The following is a 26,786-nucleotide window of genomic DNA, read 5'->3' as shown; positions in this document are numbered from 1 at the left end:
ACAAATCCCCCATCCTCTTCCAAGCCGCCTGGCGGTCCTAAGTCGCCACCGTCTCCATCACCAGCACTCCAAACTGCTTTCTGCCTAAGTGTCACATCTCCAATATCTGCTCTCTATTCTACCGCGTCCCGCGCTCATCTCGCGACTTCCTTCCCCTCCAGGTTGCTGGCTGGCTCTCTCTCTCCCTAAGGCCCGCACACTTTGCAGACTTCCTCCACTCTGCCAACTTCTTCGCTCCTTCTCCAGCGAGGTGTCCCGTTGAAGGAGCGTGGCCTACTCTTCGCCAGATGGTTGGAGCTGAGTTGGAGGAGGAGAGGCCACCAAAGTGGACCAGGATCTGAGGCTCTTAGGGAAACTCCATGGGGAAGCCTTAATGAAAGAGCATTTATTGAGCTCCTTCTGGGTGTTAGGCTCTGTTTAGGGAGGGAAGGTTTGAGAGCTTGCAGAATGCTAGGCACTGAGCGTTGGGGGTGGGGGACGAGTATTGCGCGCCTACTGTGTTTGGTACCTGTGTGAGAGAGGTGCTGAGCACCTACTGTGGGCTAAGCCCTTGGGTTGGGGAATTATTGAGCACCAGCTGTGCGCCTGGCACTGAGCTAGGCGCTTTGGGCGAGCAAATGTATAAGGAACGTCTTTAAAGATTCTAGAATAGAGAGGATTGCTGCAAAGAATGGGGGTGGAGAGAATCAGGCCGAGTTCACTATAGGAGGGTCTGGGGCCAGAAGATGAAGGTCAAAGGTGAGAAAGCCAGCGACACTGGGATGCCATGGCGCACGGATGCCCCCGAGCTCCGGTCCCGGCTGAGCCTGGTGGTGCGCAGACACCCTGGGAAGCTGGCGCGGCGCCCGCAGGCGAGGCCTGAGCGTCTGCACCCGCGGGGAGAGGCGGCAGCCGGAGCGTGGGGGGTGGCAGCGCCCAGGGAGCTGCGGGGGTGCGCCGGGTGTGAGTCGGGAGCGCGGGCGACAGATGTCGCGTGGGCCGGCGCAGCCTGGGCGCTGGCGAAGAGAGGCGCGCACTTTGGGGCGCTCCCTTCGCGGCTCCCGGAGGTCCCATTCGCTACTCCCCCTCTGGGAAGAGGGGCTTCCTCGACCGACAGCGGCCAGGCTGGGGCTCTCAAATCCCAGATAAGGGAACAACATTTCGGACCCGGCGCAGGGAGCAGAAAAAGAGAGTCTAGAGAGACGCGAAGCCCAAAGCGTGGAATTGGCAAAAGGAGGAAAATAGATGAGAGAAGCGGGAAGGAATAAACGGGCGGAGACTGAGAAAGAAAAGAAGGTGGAGGAAGCCAGAGAAAAAGACGGCCCGAAGAACAAGTCGGAAGATTGTAGGAAAGTGGATTCGAAGGAAAGATGGGACGCGAGAAGAATCCAGCAGAAAGGGGAGGAGGGCTAGAACACGGCTCCCTCCGGGCTCGGGGTCCTGGCGAGGTCTGGGAAAGCAATCCCTTCCCAGGACAAGGCGGTACGGGATGCTAGGCGCCCCACGCAGGGGGCGGGGAACGCCCGGCCAGAGCCAGAGTCCTACTGTGTGTGCGCATCGGGGCTGGACGTGCTTCCGGGACCCCAAGGAGGTGACCGAAGACCTCCACGAGGGCGCGCGGGGCGGACCCAGTGCGCTCCTCTGCGTCCGGGGGCGGCGTGAGGACCCATGCGACTCGTGAGGGGGCTGGAGAGAAGTTTCGCCGGTGAGGCGTCAGCAGATAATTGTCGCCGTAGAGTTTATTTCCCCTTCCTCACTCTGCTTCTGCTCCAGAGTTACGTGCTGCGTCCTGACTTCAGGGCACCCCTATCACCCCTGCATTCTCCTCCCGCCCACGGGCTGTGTCCTGCCCGGGCGTCCCCAGCAGCCACACCCTCCAGGGTTCTCCCGCCTGGGGTGGCCTGACCTCAGGATGCCCCTCACGGCTTTCCTCCAGCGCCGCCCCTCACTCCCTCGGGACACGGGTCGGATTGTGTACCATCCCGTTCCTGAGCTGCATCCCCGGGTTCGGCGTGCCTAGGGTCCCGGCATCGGTCTCTAACCCACCTCCTGCTGCCTGAAGTTCAGGCCTTTTCTTGTGCTTTTTTGGCTTAATTGGGGCAAACGATCTTTCTCCAGCCTCCAGTAAGTTAGGAAGTGAGAGGCAATCAATCCATGGGGAGAAAGACAATTTGCTGAGTTCGGTGTGTGGTCCCCTCTTCACTTTTCCTGCCCTGGAGGAGAAATGGGAATGCTTACAGGGTACCTTAGGGTTTGGGGTACTTGAGACAGCCATACAGGGCAGACAGGCCTCCTCTTAGGCATTAAGGGTGAGCTTAGATGTGTGCAGGACAGCAGTTGCCACAGTCTTGTTTTGAGCCTCTGCTGAAAAGCCAGCAATACTTTTCTCAGAAGTCATCATTGAAAAAAGAAAAAAGAAAAAAAGAAAAAAAAAAACCTCTGAGGCTCAGTTTTCCCATAGGTAAAATGGGGACAATAATGGCACTTAATGTATAGATGTTGTCAACAGGGTAAAATAAATTCATACACAGAAAGCTTTAGAACAGTGCCTGGCATTATAAGAAGTGGATATAAATGTGAACTCTCATGATTATGATTGTGCATTTAATACTATTTTGCCATTGTCAACCATTCCTACTTGCCCTTGTGGATAATAAAGGCTAGGTGGGTGGGCCAGGATAGTGCAATAGTTAAGAACATGGGTTTAGGGATCAGACGGAAATGGATTTCATTCCCAGCCCAAGAACTTGCTGGCAGTGTGACCCTGGCTACGAGACATAACCTCTCTGAGCCTTTATCTGTAAACTGGAGCTGTACTTCTTCCAGGGCTGTTGGGAGGATGACAGAAGAACATCCATTTAAAGTGCCCAGTGCAGCGCCTACCACTTAAGCCACTCAACAGAGGACGTTATGAAACGGTTAATGCCATTCTTATGGTCTCAAAGGGGTAACTGAGGCAGAGAGTCCACCTGAGTCATCCTGAAGGATCAGCGGCAAAGTCGGAAATGGAATTAGAGTTTCTGTCTTTGAGGGCCCACATCGGGAAGCCCCTCAGATGACTTGGGGGGTGGGGTGCAGGGGATCAGAAGGTACGGAACAGCAAGTAGAGGGGGCAGTGAGCCTTGAATTCCTAGAGAGATTCCTCTTCTGAGAGGCCAGGAGGAGGATGAGTGTGATTTAACCAGTCACTGCTCTAAGACACTGGAGGGAGAGAACAAAAGATGTTTTATGGTGAGTGCCGGCTGGCGGGGGCGTGGAGGGAGGGAGAAGTGTGCCTTGGGAGGGGGTGGGGAGGGAGAGAATGAAGCAGAGGAATCTGCCTGGGAGAAGAGGCCAGGGGTGGGCAGAATCTTGCTTTGGGATTAAGGAGAAGGGGAGAAAGGGAGACTCTGCAGGCCCAAGAGGCTGTGACATGGTCAGGGGTAAGGAAGATAATGGGCCAGCAGGAGCCTGCTTTAATGAATGAATGACTGCCTGGCCCACCAGCCAGACATGCTAACTGGTTCTTGGCAGGTACTTTGGAGATTAAGTGGTTAAACCTGGAGGCGCATCCCTCAGGCCTCCCTCCCAGCCCGCTGCACCCTGCCAGCATTACTTTTGGAGCTTGAAAGCCTAGATGAGGGGAGGGAGAGAGCTGAATGGGGAAGGAGACAGCTGTTGGGGAGGAACCCCGGGGAAGGGGCCAGATGTGCAGCCTTCCTGCCACATGGTCCCTGTTTGGAGTCACCCGCTTGCCTAGTGAGAGGCCAGGGCACGAGTGACTGAGACGTGGATGTAAAAACAGCCACACCTGCGGAAAATTGAACACACCCCCAGATGCAACCTGGGTGGATTTGGCAATTGCACCTCTGGTTTTTGAAAAGTCAGCTTTTCAGACCTATATTGGGGGTAGGGAGGACTGGAGTGGGGGTTTCTGCTCCCCCTCTGGTCATCGCCATGTATGACAGGATTGCCCCACAGTGTCCCTAACCCCTGGCAACTTGCTTGTCACATAGTAAGTGTACAACAAGTATGTAATGAATACATTAATTAATCAGAAACTATGCAAGGCAGGTATTATTGTTTCCCAAATTCAGTTTCTTTCGCTTATTCACCTAGTAATTACTTAGTGCCTACTGTGCGCAAGGCACTGAAGACACAAGACAAAGAAGCCCCTGTTCTCATGAAGCCTGCATTTTAGTGGGAAGAGCCAATCGACTAAGTCAATAAAGATCGTTTTGGTTACTATTTGGTTATACTAAACTTAGTAGCTTAGAACAACTATTTGATTATGCTCATACATTCTGTGGGATAGGAATTCAGACAGGCATTCAGGGTGGCTTGTGTCTGCTCCTTGCTGGCTGGGGGCTGGAATCACGGTGGGGGAATCTTCATTCACAGATCTGGCTATTGATGCTGGGTGCCAGCTACGACTGCCAATCAGAGCATCTACACTCAGCCTCCTCTTGTGGCCTGGGCTTCCCCACGGCATGGCAGCCTCACGGTTGCTGGATTCTGACATGGTGACTCAGCTCCCAAAGCAAATGTCTGGGGAAGCAGGTCGGGGGCAGGTGGAAACTACTTGGCCTTTTCTGACGCAGCTTCAGAAGTAGCTTTGGTGAGAAGCAAGTCGCAAGACTGCCCAGATTGAAGGAGAGTATAATAAGACGCTAGCCAAGAGGGATTGGCAAGGTTCTAAAGTATCATGTGTGCAGGAGATATAGTTGTGGCCATCTCTGGATTATGCAGTCTAACACAGATAATTTCAGAAGGTGCCGAGGGCTCTGAAGGTAAAACACAAAGATAATGTAATAGAGAGAGCCTGGGTGATCCCCTACCTACAGTGGTTAGGGATGGCCGCTTTGAGGAGGAACCAGGGGACTAGTGATTTGAATGACAAGAAGGAGCCAGCCATGTTAAGACCTGCAAGAAAGGTGTTCTGGGAAGAGACTAGCACATCCAGTGGCCTGGAGGTGAGCCCTTGCACGGTGCGTTTGAGGAAGAGAAAAACGAGCAATGTGGCTAATGCCATATAAACTTGGGGAAGAAGACAGAGGTAGAGAGGTAGGCAGGGGCTAGATCAGGCCATGGTAGGGAGGCTGAGTTTTGTTCCAAGTGCAATGGGAGGAAGAAGCTGGGAGGAAAACCAAGCTCAGTGAGGCTTTCATAAATAATGCTGACAGGGCACAAAGAGACACTTTACAAGAGGAGAATTAGATGCGATACAATCAAGGTAGCTATCACATTCCATCACTGTGTATTTGCAAACATGAACTGAGCACCAGCTCAGAGCTAGGCACCAGGATGCAGGGATGTAGAGATGAACCAGTTCCAGCCCCTGGCTTCATTGTTCCTAGACTTAAGGAACAGGAGACCCTGGCTTTGATCCCCACTCTGGCTTCTCAGCAGAAGTGAACTAGTTCGCCTCCCACCAGACAGAGGTCCTGGTCCCTGTATCCACTCACTGATTCCCAACCCTCGGTGCCCTCAATGCTGTGGATACTGGCTGCATTTCCAGGGCATAAGAAATTTCGCCTTTCATCTCAGTCTTGTCTTCTCTGTCTCTTTCCTGCCCTAAACTGGTGTGCCTACTTTTGGGTGAGAGATCTCCATTTTAGCCCACTTTGGTGAGATGTAGCCTTTCATTGATGCTGGATACCCAGGAAAAGAGAAAGCTGCGTTACTCTCCTGTGGAGAGAAAACCGGCTGCCCCATGGAATGTCGCCATAATTGAACCTTCGCTCCACAGGCCATAGACTTGGGAAAGATGGAATCAAATTGCTTTGGGAAACCTTATGTAATATTCCCTTTAAAAAAAGAAATAAAAGCTTTTCTCGATTTCAAAAAGATATTGCAAATTCATCATCAAATAACTGGAAAACGCTGAGTAAAAGAAAATTTTAGTCATTGTTTTTATCTCACTACCCCTTGTTAACATTTTGATAGATTTCTTTCCATTCTAAAAATGCATCGATAGGTTCTTTAACAAATGGAATCACTTAAATGTACTCTGACTTTTTAATGTTCTCACAGACATTTCTCCATGCCTTATAATGTTTTCTCCGACACATTTCTTTGGGGCTGCTTAGTATTTCATTATCTGGGGCCGTTCCATCATTTACCCTCCCAGTCTGCCCCCGTTGGACATTTTGGTTGTTTCCGATGGGATAAGCAGCATCCTCGTGTATAATTCTTTGGGCACATCCCAGATGATTTCCTTAAGAATGCCCACAAGTGGAACTTTAGTATCAAAGGTATGTAAACATCCTTTTATCACAAAGGTCATCTAAAGTGTACAAAATCTTGTGCTGAAAGTCCAGAAGGGCTTTCTAGACAAACAACTGGCATTCGTTCCCATTTCTCATTCATGTCACTGGCCTCTCTATATAATGTGGTTATCGGCTTGGCTCTTGAGTTGACTGTGCCTGTCCTCAGCTAAATTGTGTTGTCTTTTTGTGGAATGTTCTTTACAGACAGCACCTCTAGCCGTTGTTGGAACGCACACTAGTGCAGACGATTCCTTACATGCCCGTCCCATCTTCAGAGAAAGGCTCCGAGTCACAGCAATGCCACTGCGGGTTTGGAGGGCTTCCCCACCTGCCTGGCGGTACCTGTCACCATGGGACAGCCATGTACCATGTTCATCTGATATTCTTGGAGCTAGCACATGATACTTAATAAATATTATAGGATGCTAACATACCGATGATGGGGAAACTTAGACAAAGAGGCTTTGTGGGAGGTGGTCTTCAGAGAGTGGGAATGTGTCAGGGGCAGTGGGAGGTACCATTTGCAGAGACAGCCCAGATTTAAAATGTTTTAGCCTGTTGGCACATCATGGGGCCTAATTCTTGATTCGGAAAATATAACTACTGGTAGCTGTTTATCTTATTCACCCAGATTTTATGCCAAGGCAGGGCAGCTGGGTGGAAATATGACATGAACTTTGGAAGTTAGGGTGACTTTTGGACAGGTCCCAACCTGCCATTTATCAGTTGTGTGACCTTAGACCTGTCCTTTTACTTCCTGAGCAGTCTGAGGCACATCACGGATGTTCCTCAGTAAATGATAGTGCTGTTCTTATTTGGTGTCAAGTTCGGTCCATGGGCCCATATTCATAGTATGGTGGGAAATCACAGGGGACTTAGCTGAGCCTTTTGCATAAGGCAGTTGCTAATTCCGTTTACACCACTCTGTGGCTTACCAACAGCCTGCTTAAGCCACTGAACCAGGGCTAGGAGAACCTCCGGGACAGGACTTTGCGACCTGGGTGACACACCTTCCAAGTTCCATCAGGGTACCAACCATGTCTAATTTGCCCATCACTGTATCTCAGCATTTGGCATGATAACCAGCACAGAGCAGACATTCACTAACTGCTGAGTGAATAGATGGATGGATGAACTTGGGAAGCCTCAGAGAATCTGGGAACCCCCATAAATAACACATAAAATTGCCTGATTTCATACTCCTCTGTTTTTCCCCACTTGAGAGAGAAACTGTGGCTTTGATCCAATTCTCAAAAGACATGACTGAAAAGGTCACCATTCTCAAAACACAACCAGAGCTACACAGGACTCTAGAGACCACCTAACCCAACTCCCTTACCCTACAGATGAGGAAACTGAGGCACTGAGCTAGCTACCGAGGATTGAGATGAGGTGGGCTTACATGCCTGTGGACTCTAAGAGTGTCTGAGTGTGTAGGCAAGGGTTGCAAACTGGTAGTCTCCCAGCTGAATTTGGCCTGCAGTTGAATTTTGTTCACCTTGCATGTTCCCCCCCGCCCCCAACAGTTAAAAATCAGGCACTTTCATAATACTGATTCTAAAGTATTTCCAGTTTTTCTCGGAAAAATGGAAAGATCTGATAATACTGAGTCTGTATTTCCAGCAAAGGGCTGGAGATGAATGTCCCCTTTAGATGAAACAGAAACTCTCCAGTTACCCTGGCCCCTCCTGGGTGCATTTCACTGGGCCCAACAAATTTAAATTCACGATCCCTGAATTAGGGGACCACTCTGCCAGACATCCTTTGATGCACGCCCACACCCACCATGTACTCAAGTTTAAGTAAAGGAGATCATACTGTTCCTGCTGTTTTATAACCTGCTAAAAACAGGGTGCTCCCCATGACAACAAAGAAAGATTTTCATCATCCTTTTGAATGCCTGCATGGTGCCCCATTGTTAGATCGACCAAGATTTACTTATTTGGTCATCTCCCCAGGGACATTTATGCTGTTTCCCATTTTCTGAGAGTGTAAACAAGGCGTAGTGAACATTTTTGTTTGGACAACTTTGCGAAAGAGTGAATTTCCAAAAGGTGGAATTGTTGGGTTAAAGAATTGGCGTGTTATGACATGTGAGATATACGGCAAGATTACTTTAAGAAGGGTCTGCCCATTCGATTTGGTGTCGATTCTGTGCTAAGCGACTGCCTCCCATCTCTCAGTGCTTACCTTTCTCGAAGTCACGTTAGTTTGGCATTCAAGGCCCACCTGCCATAACTTCATAGTGGGTGGGAGGTGGGAGTCTGGTCTCTCTTTCCATAGACCTTACATAATCAATAACCATTCACAGGTAGCATTGACAACTATTCACTGATAGCACTGATAACTCCTCACTGGTAGCTCTGATAAGTACTCACCGATAACTATCGTGTAGCAGAGGGCTAGGCAGAGGGGAGCAAATACCTTTGCCAGGAGCTGACAGCTGGCCACTCCCTTTCCCACACAGCCCACACCCAGCCTTCTGCTCTTCCGGTTCCCTCACCAGGCTTCTCAGATCCAGCTTCCTAACCGAGCAGCGGGAGCTACATGGATGGAGGTTTAAGCAATGACACAAACCAGAGCAATCTCCTTCCCTTCAGGAAGACTGTACGCAGAGCTTTGCCCCATGAGTCCGAAGAACTAGAACTAACCACTAGTACCATCTGAACTCGCCATGGGCAGAATCCGCCCCCTGAAACCAAAGATGGAAGAGTGGGGAAGTTGTCACCAGTATTCACACGCTCACTTACTCTCCCTGAACGTGTTGAATTGAGCACCTACTATGCACAGGCATTGTGCTGGGCTCCAGGGACACAGCGACAGGACAGACATGGTATCCATAAATGCACAGAATATATTCTGGGAGGCTTAGGGGTGGAGCGAAGGCAGCTTTCCTTTTATTTCTATATCCGTCTCTGTTGTTTGGATTTGTAACGTATCACTTGTGGAAGGAGTAAGATCAAAGAAAGTATTTTTTTTTTAAATAAAAAACTGAAGCCTCTTAGGAGGGAACACAAGAGCCCTAATTCTTCTCAGATGGAGGGAAAACGGAGTGAGCCTCCCACTTCATCTAATGCAGCGATGGGTCTCACAGATCTCAGCTCTCTGCTGTCAGCACCCAAGACTGCAGCCCAGAGAGGCAGGCCCTGGACACTTCCCTTCTCCCCCTCTGCCCGCCTGCCCCCTTCACGTTGTGGTGAAAAGTGGAAATAAGGACTTTTATAAAGGCGTTTCATGAGATCTCTTCAGTGGTGAACTTTGGTCGTGAGTCAGCATGTGAGAAAGTTCTTTATAATAAGCCAAGTTTGAGGGAAAACCGCAGAGGCAGCAAGTGGCTCGGAGGTGGGTGGGTGGGTGGGGGTGGGTGGGGATGGACTTAATATTTTTAAAATAGTTTTGAATGGCACAATTACTCCTTGCAAAAAAAATAAATAAATAACGTAAACCATATAGAAGTAAGTATAGAACGTCAGCACTGCAGACGCCCTTTTACTCCTGTCCCCAAAGTGACTACCCTGGAGTAACTCACAATCTGCAGTATGTAAAACAATAACAATAATAACAACAACAAATGCAGACCTTACTATGTGCCGGACTTCCAAGTGCCTCACCTATGTGAATACTTTTAGCCTTACATCAACACAATGAGGTTTTCATTTCTCTCTCCCCTTTTTCCATAAAAGGAAACTGAGGCCCAGAGAGATTCAATAACTGTCCAAAAGTTACACAGCTTTCATAGGTCTGAATCAAGATTCCAACTCAGACGTCAGGATACAAAGTCGATGCTCTTTACCATTATACTATTTGGCCTCTCTGCCACACCTATTTATATGGAACTACACACACACACACACACACACACACACACACACGTATCCACTAATGGAAAAATGATCTGAGGCCGTGCTATTTGGCCATTTGTTCTTTTCGATTAAGAATCCTGGCCATCTTTTTGTCTCAGCATATTTAGATCTACTTCTTTCTAATGCAAATGTGGCTTAATTTGTTAATCCCATCTCCTATCGATGGACACATGGACATGCAGGTTGTTTCTAAATTGCTACTATTACAAATAAAGGTGAAGGGGAACATCCTCTTGTTCATATTTGAGTACATTTATGTGACTGCTTCTATGGGCTAGATCCCTAGCTTAGGGTGTCCAATTTAAGGTCCCTCAAAAGCATATGTACAGAACCACTTTCTGTTGTGGGACTTGGCACAGGGAACGGTGTGTTTCTGATGTTCATGTTTCACTATGGACACCACCCTGTAACCAACACATAAATGGACATGGGAATTCATCCGTTTAATAGCCCTGGGAAACCCTTAGAGTCATAGGCTCAATGATCTACAGGCGGGCAAAGTGAAAATCAGTTGCTGGTCTTATCTCGTTTTGTAAGAAAATGCCATTCCTTTTTGTGGATGTAGTTGATTACAGCTTTAAAAATGCTGTTCCTCTCACTCCTCCTGATGGGATTGTTATTTTCCCTTTATCTTCTGCATTCAGCTCACATATGGGTACAACTTTAAGGTTTGAAGGCACTGACTCAGATCCTCGTGACTGTCAGCTGATGTAGATGGCGGGGTCCAGTGTCGCTAACATAGATGGTGGAGTCCGTGTTTGTGAGTCACCTCTCTCGTGCAGTAAGAGGCAGAGAGCACCCCCAAACGGCAATCAGGGAGGACTCAGTAGAGGTTTGATGACAAAGCGCGAGCAGGGTTTAGGCAACCAATGAGGGACAATGCAGTACCACGGGGCTGACAACACCCCTAACCTGAAGGGGTGGAATAGGACCTGGAGCCCGGAGAAAGGCAGGGAGCTGAACCATCTCTGGCAGGCACTGTGGTCAAGCTGGGGCCCTCATCTTGCTGTCCCATTACTGCCTTCTGTCAACTAGACCAGGCAGAAAGCCAGGGACCGGTTGGCACAACTAGTTCATACAGGTCAATATCCTGGACTTTTTCTACTTTGGAGGAAGTACAGTGATCTTTCTCCCACTTTCTCTCCTATTATCACTTGGTTTGCATTATTCACATGACAGTTCTTATACCACCTGCGTTAGAGTAATGTGCGACATGCTTTCATCTCCTCTGCAAACTCACAGCCCCTGCTAACTCTCCGGCCTCACTTGTTCCCAGGCCCCATCGCCTGATCTTTGCTTGAGTCTCATCAAGCTCCCGTGGGGTCCTGGCCTTGGCGTGGTCTCTCGTTCCTCTGTGCCTTTCCTCATCCTGTTTCTTTGCCCTTTCCCGCATCTTCTTCCTTCCTTCCTCTCCTCCTCTTCTTTCGGATATCCTACTATAAAATCCACCCTTTTAATGTACACAAGTCAACGGCTTTTATTATACTCACAGAATTGTACATCCATCCCTACAATCAATTTTAGAGCATTTCTGTTTCCCCAACAGATACCCTGTACCCATTAACAGCCACTCCTCAGTTCTTCCCAATCCCCCCAGCCCTGAGCAAACACTAATCTTTCTATCTCTAAAGATTCGTCTCTTATGGACATTTCATTTAAATGGACTCATACGACGTTTGCCCTTTCACGTCGGGCTTCTTTTGGCATCTTTGTATTTATCCATTCATCAGATGGCCGCTTAGGTTGTTTCCACTCTGGCTGCTGTGGTTAACGCTCCTATGAACCTTTGTGTAGTTAATGCTCCTGTGAACCTTTGCGTACACGCTTTTGTGTGGATGTTCGTTTTCGATTCTCCTGAGTATGTATTTTTCCCCTGCCCCGCTGGGTGCCCCATCTCATCCTGGCTGACCCCTGACACCCTTCAGGACACAGCAGGGCTCTGCCTCTTCCCTTCAGGAGCTTCTCCGACTCTCCCTCTCACTCACCATCTCCCTCCCTTTCCTCTGAGCTCCTGTAGCCCATGTTTACCCAGGTTGCATGCTCTTCACATGACACTGTTATTATCAGTGACTTCCCATCTACCCCTGTTGGCCTCTGAGCCCCTCACGGGCAAGAACTATGTCACTGGGTCTGTAACACTTAGTGTGGTGCTTGGCATGTTTGGCAATGAATGAATGAATGAATGAGTGAGTGAATGAGAACAGAGACTGCCCTATGACTCTGCCTTGAATATAGATCTATGAAATGAATAGATGAAGACCCCGTTCCTCATTTGGAGGAGCCAAGAGGTAGCCTGGCAATGTGGTCTCTTTTTGAATCATAGAAGGTGCCTATATAAACATCTAAGTCTGAAAACAGAGAGAGGAGTATGTATGTGTGCACAGATCTATGCTTAGGAAAGGCTGCTGTGTGGATTGAGCTTCGGGGGAACACTAAGTCTAGCTTTTGGGGGAACCTTTCCTCCCAAATCAGAGCTCTGCATCTAGCAGCTCTCCCCCATCCCCCTCCACCTCCTGACACACAGGCTGGCTGTGCAGAAGCCCAAGGCACTGACGTCATCCCCACTGGCTGTCTGCACGTGCCTACTGACCGAAATACAAATCTTTATTTCTGCAGGTTGGTGAAAACCCTGTGTCCTTGGAGAAAGCTGCTTCCCGTTTTCCTGAGGGGGAGCCCAGAGCTTGAAAGGCCACAGTTGGCACTTCGAGAAGGAAGTGGAGAATAAAGACGGCGCCTGGGGCACTAGAAACATTGCAGAATGGGACTGGGGAAGCTCTTTGGATATCCAGCTGCAGGAACAGACACCCCAATGCTATTTACATACAGCTCTCTCTCTATATATACAAAAGAAAATATGAATATTACTACTCAGTGCATGCCTGTTGAGGACGTGGTCCCCGCCCTTCTCTGCACCTGCCGATGTGAACTTTGATACTCTTTCATGTCTGGGGCACCAGAAGAGAGATCCCTACTGTGTATGGAGAAAATCTGCAAAGACTGGTGGGAATTAGCCTCAGAGTCGACTAACCACCTGGGGAGGGATGCTGGTGGAGGAAGAGGCGAAACTGCAAAAGGCAACGTAGAAAGACAGAGTGAGGAGGACTCGAGGCCAGTTCGTAGGGGCCATCTGGGATACCACCACTTCCCGGTCTTGACAAGCCCTAGCCTCTCTCTCTGTACTCACCTAGGTAGATAGCTAGTCCCACTGTCACATCGAGACGAATGGGATGGCTTTTTTCCTGCCGATCTGGTGTCTCTGGTGCTTCACTTACATTTTGCTGGTGCTAAGCGTGTTCTTGCTGGTGCTGCCGTGGTATTCTGCGAGGCCAGGGGACAAGAGAGATGTCTATTTTCTTGTTTCAGATTCTCTTTTTAAAGGGAGGAGGGGAAAGTGCCACTTGAGAGTCTCTTCTTTTTCTCTATGTGGGAACCAAGTATCCAGAGGCATTTTGGAGAAAAACTTGGGGTCTGGGAGGAAGGGAGGGGTTGGCATTCGTGGCATGCTGGTTACGAAGCGGAAAGCTGACCTCATATGTGATTTGTGGAAAGCTGACCTCATATGTGACTTGTTTGCTGTCTCTTCCACCCTCAAAAAAGCATCCTGGGAGTTCAGCCCACGGCCTCCCCCACTCCCCAAGGGGATTTCAGGGCTCAGGTTTTACCGATTAAAGAGCCAAGAAATGGCTATGTTCTGGTTAAGGGTAATTTATAAGCAAGGGACGTTGGGGGAGGGAGCGGGTCATTTAAATGAAATGCACCAGCATCTCACTGACTGACAGAGGGTCTGATCCCTACCCCCCAGGAAAAGCTCCTATTTTCAGAAGTTTCTAGAAGGGCTAAAAAAAGATGTGTGCTGGACTGAGACTTGGCTGCAAAGACTCTTCAGGGAACCATGATTATATTTTTTGCTTTCATTTTAAAAAGTCCAACAAAAACAGGTATTATTCCTCTGTGCGGGGTGTCACACACACTGCCGTTTTCAAAGCTGAGATGGTGAGGCGCCAGGCTGCAGGTTCGGTCATTCTACAAGGCTGGATTTGCAGGTCACCATCCTGTACCTATAGGCGGGGGTCCATTGGGCTGGTTAGCAGACACCTTTCCAGTTCTAAGAAGTCAGCAGAGGGATCAGCCATTATGGCTGACATGGGCCTGAATGGGAATAATCCCCTGTAGGCTTTGCCGAAAATTACCAAGCCCTTTAGAATGCAGGATCTTTCAGCGCTGCTGCAAGCTGGGAGCTGTCTTCCAAAAAAAAAAAAAAAAAAAAAAAATTCATGCCTGATGTTTTCCTAAACAGCCCTTTAAAGAAAAATGCAACCCAAACTGCTGAAGGGGAGTACAGCTCCCCCAACCTGCCTCCCCGGCCCCCCAGACAGCTTGGAACTTAGCAAAGTGAAAAGGAAAGCTTGTTTATGGAGACCTCATTTTATTTCCTGGTTGGAGCCCTCCCCACAGTTATGTTCACAGGGCATGAGTGTGTAGGCACGGTCTGCAGAGAGCGGCAGGCGACATCCCCACCAAGCCGTGAACTTAGAGAAGGCAAATTAATTAGAATATGAAATACAGTCTCTGCTTTTATTCAGACACCTGAGTCTTTCCAGCTCACCCCATTTGGGGGGAGGGGTTTTTCGTTATTCTAGTTGAATGCAATCCGAGCTCTCTGCTGCTTTAAGGCTGCACCTTCAAGACTAGGGTAGGGACACGCTGGCCCCCTAGACACAGGGGCAAGGGGAAAGGTCAGAGAATCCCTTTTTCAAGCCTGACTTGCCTACTAGCTTATGACATTTCCACTGGAGGAGCCAACTCCAAATGCTGGGGTTGGCATTTTGGGCAATTTTGATTTCAATGAAGCCACATTGCTGAGAGAACGGGCCACCCATGACCTCCTGATGGAGCTTTGCAGCCAAGTCCCTTGTACATATTCTCTTGTATTAGAAACCGTGTGTTTATCTAATCCTGGCTTTTTCTTGCACATCATTAATTTGAGTGCACTTCTCAACTGCCCCGATTTTTGACAAGGGGTTGTTTTTAATGCTTGTTTTTATATGAGATCTGACTTCTTGATGGACATTTGTATTAGGACATTGAAGCATGATATATATGTATATATTGTCTCCACCGTCTCTCCTGTTGCATTACTTGGATTGCATGAGATAGTGGGGTGGTTTTTTTTTTAAATATTTCCACAGTGTGCAAAGTGCTGGCACTGTTTCTCCCTCTCTCCCCTCCTTTTCTCCGGCTGCCAAGGAGTCATTGATTTTGATTAGTTTCACTGCAGAGCGTCTGTGAAGAGAGAGAGAGAGGGAGGGAGGCTTTGAAATAAATTTTAAAAAAGACCTCATATCGGGTTTCAGCAGACAGCAGTGTGTGTGTGTGTGTGCGTGTGTGTGTATGTACGTGTGTGTGCGTGTGTGTGTGCGCGTGCACGCCGGTGTAAAGCAGAGGGAGGCCTCTGAGATCATTGTTTAGGTAGCTTGCTGCATAATGAGGTGAGGAGCAAACAGAAGGGCCTCCTCCTTCATGATGGTGCTGATTGTTCTCAGAGGGTGGGGGTCCAGGGGCCATAGGGATCGGAGCCTCCTGGGACTTCAGCATTCCAAAGTAGATCTGGAAGCTTCTCTCCCCTACCCCATCTTCCACTATGAAATAATATCTCTTTCCCCCTTTTCAAATTTGGGTTCCATTTCATATTCCAATTTGGCATAGATGTAGCTTGAGTAACAGGTTTCTTGGGGGAAGCCCATGCGCTTCTTTGGCTGCTGTCCATGGTCCTAGGCCATCACAGTCTCCAAGGACGCAATTCCTATTTCCTTCCTCTTTCATGGAGACACTGGAGACTTCTTTTCCGCTTCTTCCAGTGGTCTCATTTTAAAATTCTTTTCTGTTTTGATGACAATGCTGTCACAGAACAATAGAGCTGTGACTTTGATTTCACAATTTATGTATCCGATCTCTTGTACTCCTAGCTCAGCTATATCATGTTTTGACAGCGATGAAATACCACTTCCTCTCGCTGGGAAATCGGGGGAGTCCTCCTCTGATTCTACACAAGTATCTTTTGGGGACACTGGTTTGCCATTGTGGACTTTTTAAGTGTCCACCTGGTATTAGAAGCTGCAATGTTGATATCAATTCATCCTCTAAATGTTCCCTTAAATCCACCTGGGCCAGTCAGAGGGTCAGAAGCTTTGGTGGAGGTGAGGGAGGACTGGCTAGATGGCCTGGCCTAGTCCCATGGGAGCTAATAGAAAGAGGAAGTTGATGTCAAAGTGTTGTTTTAAAGCTTAAACTGATAGTTTATTTTTGAAAATTTAATCTGTTCCTTTAACACTTGTTTATTGAGCACCTATGATGTGCCACGCTGTGGAATACCATCTGGGAAGAGACTTATTCATCGTGGAGGGGCAGCCCTTTTGCGAACAAATGATGCTAACTGTCCCTTCTCAGTCTGGTTCACAGTTTTTAACAGATTCGTTAGGTCATCACTATGACCCCAAGCCCTACTGGCAGATCGTTCTATAGTATTTATATTTACTGAGCGCCACGCTATCATGAAGGCATTTAGAAAACCTGCCATCTCAACTCATTCCCAGCATGGAGACACTGGTTCTTGCTGCCTCGCACAGCAAGGAGAGCCGCCATTGACGGAGTGCTCGCTGCTCCCAAGCACTGAGCTAGGTGCTCTACGTGTTTCCCCCTCAGTTATTCCTCGGCCCACTCTGCAAGATGGAACTGTTATTATTCCCATTTTACATTTGAGGAAGCTGAGGCTCAGAGAGTGTACGCAATTTAGCCTGAGGCCACACAGAGAGTGGAGTGGCTGAGCCAAGATTTGGACTCAGGCCTGCTTGATACCCCAAGCCCATGAGCTGACCTGTTATGTAGGAGTCCTTCCTGAGCTGGTCCCAAGGCATTGTTAGTTCAAGGGCAAGGCCAAGCCAGGGGCCCAGCGGGAAGCAAGGGAGCCTGACTTAGGTCCACTGTGTGTTGTATCTGGGGACACTGCAGGGCAGGCTGGATGGTTTACTTGGGGTTTTATGTATTTATCTCCTCTCCTTTGTGTTCCTGATTTCTATAAGGTCCCCGAGAGGAGCATCTATTTGCAAACAAGGCCTGTTTGACTTACTTCCTAGGACATGGGAAGCTTTTCTTACCTCCTTCCTGTTCCCTCCCCCACCTGAAACCCCAACTTACTCCCAAGGTCTTTTGCACTATAAGCACCCAGGAGCCCGTGTGTGTGGTGTGTGGTGGGGATGGCTGTGGGATGTCTGGAACCTCAGTGAGGCCTCTGGCTCAGCTGGAGAGGCAATAAGCTTGGGGACATTCCGTTCTGGGTTCTGACCTTGCTGATCCGTTTGCTCTTTTGTAAGAGGAATTTCATACCTTGGAGACGCTTTGTACATATTTGTAATGACTTTATTAAAAAATTGGTTGTGCACTTCTAGCCGAAGACCTTTGTGTTTTCATTTCCTTGTGGAAAGTTGGCCCTCAAAGATGATGGGAGGATCTGGATGCACACCTCAACCTTCGCTGGGGCAGAAGGCCACACACTCACCTCCCTTCTCTGCCTCATATTTGAGAATCTCCCCAGCCTACCCAAGTGAGAGTTGGCCTAAACAGTACCCTTGGACTAGGAAACAGATCAGGGGAACCTGCCCAACAGTTCAAGGTCAGTGCAGAAAACCATCACTTATGTATGTCATGGTGTAGGTAAGCCGATGAGCCTGCAGACTCATGTCTTCAACACTTGGCAAATGGGCGATGGGTGGGTGCTCTCACCTAGTCTGAGATGTACCAAAACACCAAGTTCTAGTCTCTTCCTAGGAATGGTGGGTTGAGGATAGGTTGTTTTTCTAGAAAATAGATCGTCTTTTTCTTTAGGGACCCGCCCCTCCCCAACTCAGTCCATGTGACTTAGAGCGGTTGACTGCATCCTCCCGTCCACCTCTGTCCCCACCTCCTAAGCTCAACACCTGACCCAAACCTGGCCAGCCAGCGCTCTTGAGTCCCAAAGGCTAAATTGATTGGTTTGGGGACAAACTAACGAGTCAACTAAAGTGATTGCTTTGGGGACAGACTAATGAGTCAACTTCTGACTCCTGCTAGAACTTTGGAGAAGCAGAAGCTCTCTTTGCTGGTCTTGGGAAGCTGGCAGAACGTAAGTGCAGGGCTGCTGGAGGCTATCGTACCACCAGATGGGATCCAACAGCCTGAAGATCAAACCATCAGAGGAAAACAGGATCGAGGGCTGAAAAGCCACGATTCCAGTCTCATCGTGGGAGCCCCTGAATCCAGCTATACCTGCAGCCCTTACTGTTATACGAACTAAATAAAGTCCTTTCATTTTAGCCATATTTGGAGTTGGTTCTCAAGTAATTGCAACCAAAAAGTTCTGCCTGATGAAGTTCTTGTGATGGCTTCATAATGCTGCCCTGAGAGGCATAAATTGTCACCTAGTGCTATTATAGCTGACCCTTGAACAATATGGGTTTTAACTGCATGGGGCCACTTACACGCGTATTTTTTTTTCAACAAATACTACAGAGGTATTTTCTCTTCTTTATAATTTTCTTAATAACGTTTTTTCTCCAGCTTAAGAATACAGTATAAAATACATGGAACATACAAAATATGCATTAATCAACTGTTTGTTATTGATAAGGCTTCTGGTCAATAGTAGGCTATCGTAAGTAGTTAAGTTTTGGGGGAGCCAAAAGTTACATGTGGATTTTCCACTACGCGGGCCGTTGTTAGCCCTAACACCTGTGTTGTTCATGGTCGATTGTAATTGACGTTTTAAATATCCATCGTAATCTGGCACCCAGAAAATCTTTCTTAAATCAGCCTATACATTCGGGTCCATGCGACCTACATGTAGCTAACCACTGTAGTGGGCACTGTGGATGCCACGCCCAGATCCCTTGTGATCTCTTCTACCAGTTCTGTTTCATCCTGCACCTTGTCAGGTACTTTGTGGCACCTGACACATTCAGAGGCTTGGGGCATCCTCGGTGGAGTGCCTGGGTGCCTGAGAGGTCCCTTCTAGCAATCAACCCATGGCTAAGGACTTACAGTGTGGAGTACAAAAGCCGCAGGGTAGGACAAGCTCTGAGATGCAACAGAGGCTCCAGAACGCCCTGTGGGATCCAGAGGAGCTGCACCTTCGCCCTCTTGTTCGGCCTCTTGCCCTTCTCTCTCCTGTTCCATTCGTTCTCTTACTGGCTGATCCCTGGAGGACGTCCTCAATACATCACGTGACACACGACGCGATCTGCTGTGGGGGACACTCAACAGCAGATGGCCGCTCGCTGCACGAAATGCTTCTTTGCATTTCTCCTTCGCATTCCTCAAGAGGAAACAGAAAACTCAAGACCATGAATCTAAGTTTCGTTGACAGATGATATTTATTGGCAGAATGGAACTTGGGGACATTAAAAACACCAAAGGTGGCTCTGTTTGACCTACGGCAAAAGTACTTAAAGATTCCAGGACTCACTTTACATTTCCTCTTTCCAAGCCGAGTCTTAGCAGCCTGGAGGTCTCCAAACGCCTCTCACTCTCTCCTCTTAGGAAGGTGGTAAAACTGTTACATCCAGGCCCAAAGCGTGCCTTTCTATTCCCTCACACTGACTATGCTCAAGGTCTTCTACATCAAGACAGCCACTTCCAAGACTTCACGGAACGTGGGTCAGTGAATCACAAAACATTAAGCACAGCGTACTCCAATCTGATACTTGATTCACTCTCCTTAAAACGGAGGAGATTCAGAGGCCAGACAGGTAAAGCAGAGTGGCATTGTTTTTCCTTTCCGATGGGGACTCTTGGCGTTGACACTTGTGTCGGGGAATATGTATGTGCAGCTTGATGTTTGGAAAACCCTGAACTGGCTGCTGTTCCTCCCTAGAGCAGAAGTTAAATCCTCCTACCTGGAAAAAAAAAAAAAATCCTCCAGACAGGACTTTTCCCTGGAGGGTAGGGGATGAATAAATAAAATCCTAAACTCAATCATCCCACCTGCTCCAGAGTGTCTCCCACATGTGATACTCTGTACAGTATCAGGGACGTGGCTTGTTATTTGCAGAATGTCGGAGAATTTTTTTTCGGCGTGGTATGAATGTAACTGACCAAACCATTAATCAACATTGTTAATTTCCCTGGTTCCAGCAGATAATACACTATGCTGCGGAGAAATGATTTCCCAAAGTCATGCGGAGTTTAGAACCAGAATTCCAGGCCTGATTCCCAGCAGACTGCTGTATCTGCTCCATCACACGCTGCCGCTTTAATAAGTCTTCTCCAGCCCCAATTTCTCATGCCTCCTTGAAGGCATCTGCAAGAAGGGAAATCTTTCTGATAAAAAACCAGTTGCAGAAGCTCTTGGGGCTTCCTCTTGGTTCCTCCTCAAGGTGGGGTGAATAGAGCAGCCATGTCCACTGAGCCCCTTTTCCCTCTGCTTCCCCTTCTGACTTGACTATTCAGGCAAGTGGGATTGTAACATCACGGCCATTGCCATAGTAACAGAGCTTGAAAGATGCCACGCTGCCCTGGAAGGGATGTCTTGCTGGGTACCAGGAAAGAGCTAGGGATGTCGGGGAAAAGAAAAGATCCTGGCTTGATAGCACACAGGGACGAATGTCCTGAATCTCTTGGGGGTGGGGTGGGCATGTTAACACTGGCTGAGCGGAAAATGGCCGCAGGGCTCCCGCCATCTCTCCTGGGGCTTCCTTGCCAATCTGCTCACTGGCCACCCGGATTGCTTTCTGTGTCATGTCGTTGGTGCTAGAACATTGTGCTGAGGCTGACAAGGAGAAAAGAGAGTTGGGAGAAAGCTAGAGCAGGCAAGATTCCAGTGGCTTCTATGTGACCGCCCGTGCCATCTCCTCCCAGATTTCGAAGCAGGGAGGGAGGCTGTGCTGTTATAGGGATTAGTAGCTCTGTTATAGAGATTACAGAAACACTGATCGTTGCTGTGCTTTCTGCCACCACCCTGGCTTGTGGACAAATCGTCACATAGATTGTCCCTTTTGCTCTGAAGGCTACCAGGAAAGAGGAGATGTCCCCAGGGGCTACTGACGAGCCTGAGACTGTGGAGAGAGGAAGAGGACAAGAACAGAGGGAGGAGAGAAATACAGATGGGCGTGGAAATCCAGCGGGGTCTGTATCTGGGCCAAAGCTGACTCTTCTTGGTACCCGCACATGACTGAGCATCCCAGCCCAGAGCTTGGGACTCTGTCTTTCTGTGGACCCAGACATAGTTAGACTTCAGGAGCGAGCATTCACCATTAGCATTCTCAACGCAGTATGAACTGAACATGCTATGCATCTGGGCCACCCATGGGTATCAAAATCACCTCCTATGCTTTAAAAAAAACCACATGTGCCAGGCCCCACACTTGCAGTGTCTGAGCAGCGGGTCACCATGGGGGTTATGAATGCTCTGAAGCTAGATAGGCCTGGCCTGGAAACTCGGTCTGCTGCTGCTAGCTGGGTGACGCCGGTGGACCACATTGAGCTCTGCGCCTCAGTTTCCTCAGGTGTACAATGGAGGAAACAACAGTTCCCCCACCCCTGTTGTGAAGACCACGTACAGCGCCGTGCCTGGCTGACTCTGGTGTCTAAGTTTCTGTGGGGATAAGGTGGGGCCCAGCGCTGGTGTTTGAAAGACTTCACAGTGACCCTCGCCTGCGGACCCAGGCCGCCTGGGGGTAGGCAGCGATCTCGAGGCCCCTCCCCAGTTTGCAGCATCAGATATTATTGGGTCACCTCGCATTAAAATAAGCAACAGGCGGGACTTTGTCCATTCCTGGTTCCTTGACTCGGAGGGCGGAGGGCGAAGGGCGTGGGAAACCGACCTGGGCAGAGACCGAGTCTGAGTTAGGAGGCTTCCGGATTGCAGGAGGATGCGCACACGCTATGCCACTGGGCAAGAGAAGAAAGTGAGGGTGGGGAGCTCGAGGGGGGGTGTGCGGAGGTGGCTTTAGGGGAAGAGGTGGAGAAAAGCAGGCAGGAGGCAGGACGGTAAGCGCTGACAGCCTGCTTTCCAAAACGTCCCCAGCGCTGGACCCGACAACACTGACCCGCCGTCATCTCCCCGGATGTGCCGCAGCTTCAGCCCTAATACACCTGGAAGTGTGCTGAAGTGGCCCCGTCCTTCCAGCAGCGCAGGGTGTCCACGGCAACGGAGCGACACAGCGGGCAGGTGCGCTCGCGGTCCAGCCAGAGGCAGAGGCACTCCTCACAGAACACGTGCTGTGGGGACAGCGACGAGTGCCACCAGAATCGCAACCCCCGAAGGCCCGCGACGCGCATGCCCACCTTGGTCTTGGGCTGCAGCGGTGAACAAAGCAGGTGATTCTTGCCCTCCCGGAGCTGGCACTCTAGTTGGGGAAGACGGCTGTCAAAATAACCTCTAAAATGTGAAGTGTGTCAGTTGTTTAGGGCCAAGATGGAAAAGCAGGGGTGCTGGCGGGGCTGGGCCGCAGGTGAAACAGGGTGGCCTGGCAGCACTTCGCTGAGACACTGACATCTGAGTCAGACCTGAAGGAGGGTGAAGAGTGAGCCCTGGTGATATCTGGGAAGAGAGTGCTCCAGGCAGAGGGAACAGTAATTGCAAAGGTCTTGAGGCAGGAGTGTGCCTGGTGTATGGAGAAATAGCAAGGAAGAGTGTGGCTGAGCCTGGAGTGGTCCGTGCGAGGGGGAGATGAAGCCAGCGAGTTGATGGGGGTGGGGAGATGCAGACTGAACAGGGTCTTGTGGGCCACTGCGAGGACTCTGGCTTTTATTGTGAGGGAAGAGGGGAGCAACGGCAGGGCTTTGAGCAGAAGCATGACTTGATATGATTTTCATTTTTAAAAGACCCCTCTGGCAGCTGAGTGGAGACCAGACCGCAGGGGTCAAGGGAAATACCGCGAGACCAGAAACATGAACGGGTTCCACCGCTTTCCAACTATTACTTGGACGAGTGATTTAACCTCCCCGTGCCTCAGTTTCCTCATCTTTAAAATGGGGATAACAGTACTCTCTTCATAGGAAGATTAGCTAACATTAAAAGCACTCAGACGTGACGATCGAATGCAGGATGTGATTCCTGACTGGATCCTGGAGAGGAGAAAAATCCTAGCTACGAAGGATATTTTGAAGACAATTGGAGAAATTTGAACGTTGGTATTTTTTATCAATTTTAAATTTCCTGGGTGTGGTTATGGGAGAGAATGTCCTTGTTTTTAGGAGATGTATGCGGAAGTATTTAGGGATGAAGAATCAAAATGTCAGCAACTTATATTTGACAGGTTTAGGGGGGAAATTATATCAAGAAAGGCAAATGTGGTAAAATGTTAATGGTTTAACATTAATATTAATGTTAATGTGAACTAGATGAAAGACAAAGGTTGTTTATTCCACTATCTTTCAACTTTTCTGTAGATGTGACAATTTTTTTTAAATAAACTTATTTATTTCAATTAGTTTCAAGTATACAGAACATCAGTTAGACATCTATATTATTCGCAAAATGATTTCCTCAATTGCTCCCTCCCTCCCCTGGCCCTCCACTTAGTAGGTTTGAAAATTTTAAAAATAAAAAAGTTTGGGGAATATGTTAATTAAAAACTGAACAAAATGTTTTATTTTATTTTTTTAAGTAATAAATAAATAAATAAGGCAATTAGAACAACATCTGGCAAACAGCAAGTGTTCTGTAAGTGTTGGCTATGATACAGTAATAGTTATGATTATATTCTGTCTGTTTAGTATCTAATGGACGAGTTTGATCTGGGAAGGCTTCCTGGAGGAGGAGCCACTTGTGTTGAGACCTGGAGGATGTACAAGAGTAAAGAGGAGGGGTGGGGATAAAGTTTTCCACTTTATACAAAGTGGATATGGGCTGGAGAGAAGAGCTGTACGAAGCTCCTGAGATGGGAAGGCATTTGAGGCACTCAGGGACAGCTATTGTGGCTACAGTGAGGTGGGCAGAGGGGTGTAGGGGAGAGGAGGTGAGCAGGCCATGTAGAACTTGAAGGCCATGCCCAGATCCTGGTCTGAAGGGCAGGACCCAAGGGTCAGCGGGCCCAGCAGCTGCCCATGAGGGCACTGACTGTTGCTGTTGCATTCCCACTGCTCAGCCCCAAGCCTGCAGGGTAGGGGCTTTGTAAATGTAGCTGACAAATGAGTGTCAGATCAGAGGGGAGATTCTGGAGATCCCAGGATGATTAATAGCTGGTCTGTGCCCTTCAGGAGCTCAGTCACCTCCTCAGAGAAATAGGCAGGACAGAATCTGGTGCTAAAGTAAGAGAGTCAAAGAACACAGGTCTACCCAGAGCCAGTCATGATCCTGGACCAACTCCGCATCCAGAGAAAGGGCGGAGCCCCTACAGAGGAAGGGGAAGGAGGGGCCCTTCCAGGCTGGGAGTGCAGGACGGGGTGGGTTTATGATCAGTGGGGAATGCAGGCCTCGCTGGGTTGTTGTTGGTTCCCTGGCTGTGTCCCCTGGAGCATGGAGTTGGGTGAGGAGTCCCTGGGGTTGGATGGGCTATTTCGTTCTCACCCGCATTCCATCCGGACTCCTGGGGTTTTTTTTGCTCAAAGAATCAGAGCAGGTTCTCGGAGTTACAATAGAGCTACTATTTCCTCACCAAGTGTCTGTAAGGATGGAAACAGGTAAGGCCTATCACAGAGTATCAAGTGTGAGGCTCCTGGAAGCCCAAAATCAATAGGAATCCCCACTATCATGCCCTCTTTCTTTTATACCATCGACACTCAAAACAAACACACTCAGAGTGGCCAAGAACTGGAGGGCAGTTTGTTCTCTAATCACACTCTGATTCTTTTTGGCAGGGAGTCCTTTAAGCTGAGTTTGTGTTCAAAATGCCTTTTCTCTGACTCCCATGGCCTGGCAGGGGGCATGCCATAAATACTGTGGAGAGACTAACTGGGCAGGTGCGCTCTGGCTGAGCAGAGTGGTCTAACCTCTGGTCACGCTCAGTGTCTGCCTGACTAGTTTCAATGGACAATCTGCTTCCCAGGCCCTGGCTCTGGGGGGATGGGGCTTAGGGGGCGGGCGTGAGTTACACACTGATCTTAACTTGATGACCCTTGGAAGAGGAGACAAGATGTTCCTTTAGCCCAGTGGCTCTTCATCCATCTGTCCTTCTGTTCATCTATCTACTCGTCCATCCATCCATCCATCCATCCACCCACCTACTCGCCTATTCACCCACCCACCTGTCCATCCATTTGCCCATCCATCCAGTCACCCACACACTTATACCTCCACCCACCTACCTTTGCACTTACCCACCCACCTCTTTACCTGGTCACCATCCATCTCCATCCCAATCATCCAATCATCCATCCATCCATCCATCCATACTACTCCTTTCATCTCATTCCATTCAGCCCATTCCATTCATCTATCCATCACATTTCATCAACCATCCATCAACTTCCCATCGATCCAATATTTACTAACTCTGCTGCTAAACAAGTTAGACGCGGTCACCACTCTCAAATTGCTTATAATTTGGCAAAGAGGAAAGAGACCTTACACAACCAGTTGCCTAGTTAACTATCTGGCTGAGATAGTTAAACTGGGATAAGTGCCATGAAGGAAAAACACAGAGATCTATGCAGCCATATAGCTGTGGGGAAGCAGAGTCAGGGAAGCCTTTATTGAGCAAGAAACATTTGACTCATTCATTCATTCATTCATTCGTTCGTTCATTCAATGCATTTAGGAATTAATGAGGACTTTTCACCTACAGAGGTCATCTCTGCCATTCCGGGCCCGGCTCACAGCAGCAGAGCGAGACCAAGACATGTGTTCTGCCTGGCCACGTTTGGGGGCTTCAACCACCACTGGGTGTGGCTGTTGCTTCTAGATCTGGGAAGATGGTGTCGATCCCTCCCAAGAATTCTGGTCCAGCTATGGGAAGACAGCATGGTACCAGGAGAAGAATGGGAGAGAGACAAACAAGACTGAGGCTCGGAGAGATCGGCAGAAAGGAAGAAGAAAGACTTTCACCTTGACATCATGTTCAAATAATCGCTGCTACTGAGAAGGAAATACAGATGGCTCTGAAGCATATGAAAAGATGCTCAACTGTGCTCATAATTAGGGAAATGCAAATTAAAACTGCACCGAGATAGCGTGTGTCACCTGTCAGATTGGCGAAGCTCAGAAAAGGCTCGATAACGCCGCGTGTTGGTGGGGGTAGGGGGGGCGGAGCAAGAGGTCATGTCGCATGCCACTGGGAGCGTAAATGGATACACTCTTTATGGAGGGCAATTTAGCAGTATCTGTCAAAACGGTACAGCCTGTGACCTAGTAATTCCACCACTAGGAATTTATCCTACCAAGGGCTCGCACACGTGTGAAATGGAAGGCGTGCCAATAACGGCTAATATTTATTGAACCCCAACCATGTGCCAGGCGTAGTTCTCAATGCTTCAGTTGAATTAACTCATTTAACCCACACGATGGGCCCAGGCAGGTGCTAATAGATCTCTCGGTTTCTGACCTCTCGTGACGGGACACATTTGTAATAACAGAAGATTATAAGCTACTAAATGCCCACTGAGAAGAGAATGGTTAAACAAATTGTCGTCTAGACATAAAATGACATGACATGCAAATAAGGAACAATTACTTAAGACAGAGTTTCAAGTCAAAAAGGGAAGGTGTAGATTGCAGCTTGGGTAG

The 26,786-nt window shown here is 48.7% G+C and overlaps 2 protein-coding genes across 13 annotated transcripts in view; one reads left to right on the top strand and one right to left on the bottom strand.

Annotated features, from left to right (window-relative positions):
* Positions 1–14,361, top strand: part of HRK (harakiri, BCL2 interacting protein) — a 34,955-nt gene extending 20,594 nt beyond the window's left edge. For both annotated transcript variants that reach the window (XR_005653965.1, XM_039868254.1), the window contains one exon: positions 12,707–14,361. The gene's annotated coding sequence lies outside the window, so the exon portion shown is untranslated. The remainder of the gene's footprint in view (positions 1–12,706) is intronic.
* A 5,110-nt stretch (positions 14,362–19,471) lies between these two features.
* RNFT2 (ring finger protein, transmembrane 2) overlaps positions 19,472–26,786 on the bottom strand; it is a 59,865-nt gene continuing 52,550 nt past the window's right edge. For 2 of the 11 annotated variants that reach the window (XM_039868239.1, XM_039868245.1), the window contains exon 11: positions 19,472–20,016. In XM_039868239.1, coding sequence (XP_039724173.1) covers positions 19,855–20,016 — 162 coding nt within the window. In that variant the 3' untranslated portion in view covers positions 19,472–19,854. The other 9 variants (XM_039868247.1, XM_039868241.1, XM_039868243.1 and 6 more) reach the window with 9 other exon arrangements.

Source organism: Pteropus medius, unplaced genomic scaffold, assembly GCF_902729225.1.
Source record: "Pteropus medius unplaced genomic scaffold, Ma_sr-lr_union100, whole genome shotgun sequence".
Classification (NCBI taxonomy): Eukaryota; Metazoa; Chordata; class Mammalia; order Chiroptera; family Pteropodidae; genus Pteropus; species Pteropus medius.
This window is presented reverse-complemented; position numbering and strand designations above follow the sequence as displayed.